The sequence below is a fragment of the Octodon degus genome, unplaced genomic scaffold (assembly GCF_000260255.1).
Source record: "Octodon degus isolate 3935 unplaced genomic scaffold, OctDeg1.0 scaffold00012, whole genome shotgun sequence".
Lineage (NCBI taxonomy): Eukaryota > Metazoa > Chordata > Mammalia > Rodentia > Octodontidae > Octodon > Octodon degus.
This window is the reverse complement of record NW_004524588.1, coordinates 14,981,979-14,983,520: the sequence shown is the minus strand read 5'-3', so window position 1 is coordinate 14,983,520 and position 1,542 is coordinate 14,981,979. Positions and strand designations below refer to the sequence as shown.

The following is a 1,542-nucleotide window of genomic DNA, read 5'->3' as shown; positions in this document are numbered from 1 at the left end:
TATACTTTTTATATTTTAAAATTTTGTAGGCAAAAATCCTTAAAACCATAAATACTACACATATAAATATGTATACAGTACAATACCATACTGCAAAATCCCACAATATAGCAACAAATCTGCAAAAAATTTAGATTAATATTTTCTGAAAACCCATGAAAGAGTGACTGTGAAAGTCAAGCTGCGTAATAGCGAGGGACTACTGTGTTTGATTTCATTTTGCTAAGGTTGTTAAGGAATAACAGGGCAGAAAAGGCACTGAGATGGCAGTAATCTTGGTTTTGAAAACAAATGATAATCCTTGGCAGCAAATGGCAAAGTGTTAACATGGAAAAGGGAAAATTGAAGAATAATTATGAGTATGTTCCCAGTACCAGGAGTTCTGGTAGACTTGATAAAAGAACTGATTAAGTACATTAGTGGGGGATTATACCGGTATGAGAATTATATGATGAAATGAATTTCTCAGTACAACTTAGGTGTTACAGTAAAAGAAAAAGATGAAATTTAAGTGAATCTAGCAGAATTACATGGCATTAGAGGTGGGATGAGTAAATAAAAATGTAATAAATTGACTAAGAATTATCCAATTATTAGAGAATTTCTCATATAATATGTCCTTTGTTCTCATAAAATCACAAATTCTTGTGTGATGTTCTTTTGTAAAAACTCCCACTTCTTTCAGTATGTAGTGTCTTTCTACCCTTTTCTATGAATTCAGATTGTCCACATGTTAAAATACTTGTTAAAAAGTTTCTTCTATAATCTCAACCCTATTTTTCTCCTTTTCATTGTTCTTTTGGTACCAGGACTCAACCTCAGGCCCTCAGGCTTGCCAGGCAGGTGCCGTGCCACTGAGCTATATTCCTGGCCCTCCTTTTCATTTTCATAGTTCTGAATATGTTAGTTTCCTAATGATATTTAGTCTCTTATTTGCCTGTTAGGCTTTTCTTTCATGCTTCCCTCAAATACTGTGCAGGTGTCACACTGTAGCGCGCGGTAGCAGGCAATAACCCAGCTGGCTCTTAGGTGATGCTTTTGTCATTTTTTTTAGAATCCTGGTTACCATAAAGCTATAGTAACATCTTTGATGTTTTAAGTGAAGTTCAGAAAATTCCATCTTCAACTCAACTATTTTTGCCATGTACTGTATGTAAAATGTGTTAACAAAAGATGATTTCAGAGTACCCAGAACTGTTAATAAAATACACATTTTTTAAAAATGTGTGATTTAAGATTACCAATTTAGAAATCCTTATCCAGTGTTCAGTGCTTTTGGCGGTTCTTGACTGCTATTATTAAGTGGGCATCATTACTGAAGAGGCAGCATATAAATTAGAATTACTGCAGATGGGAAAGGAAGGAAAATTTATTTGTGTTTTCTTTTAAGATTACCAATTCAGAAACCCTTGTCCAGTGTTCAATTCTTTTGGTGGGCATTCTTGGCTGCTATTGTTATGTGGGTGTCATAACTGAAGAGGAGGCATATAAATCAGAATTATTCCAGAAAGCAAAGGTAGGGCAATTTATTTGTGCTTTTTT

At 34.1% G+C, this 1,542-nt stretch overlaps 1 protein-coding gene across 1 annotated transcript in view; it reads left to right on the top strand.

Moving 5' to 3' along the window:
* The window catches only part of Atm (ATM serine/threonine kinase), a 137,159-nt gene that overhangs the window by 34,477 nt on the left and 101,140 nt on the right, over positions 1-1,542 (top strand). Inside the window, exon 14 of the mRNA XM_004626220.2 lies at positions 1,391-1,516. Coding sequence (XP_004626277.1) covers positions 1,391-1,516 — 126 coding nt within the window. The remainder of the gene's footprint in view (positions 1-1,390; positions 1,517-1,542) is intronic.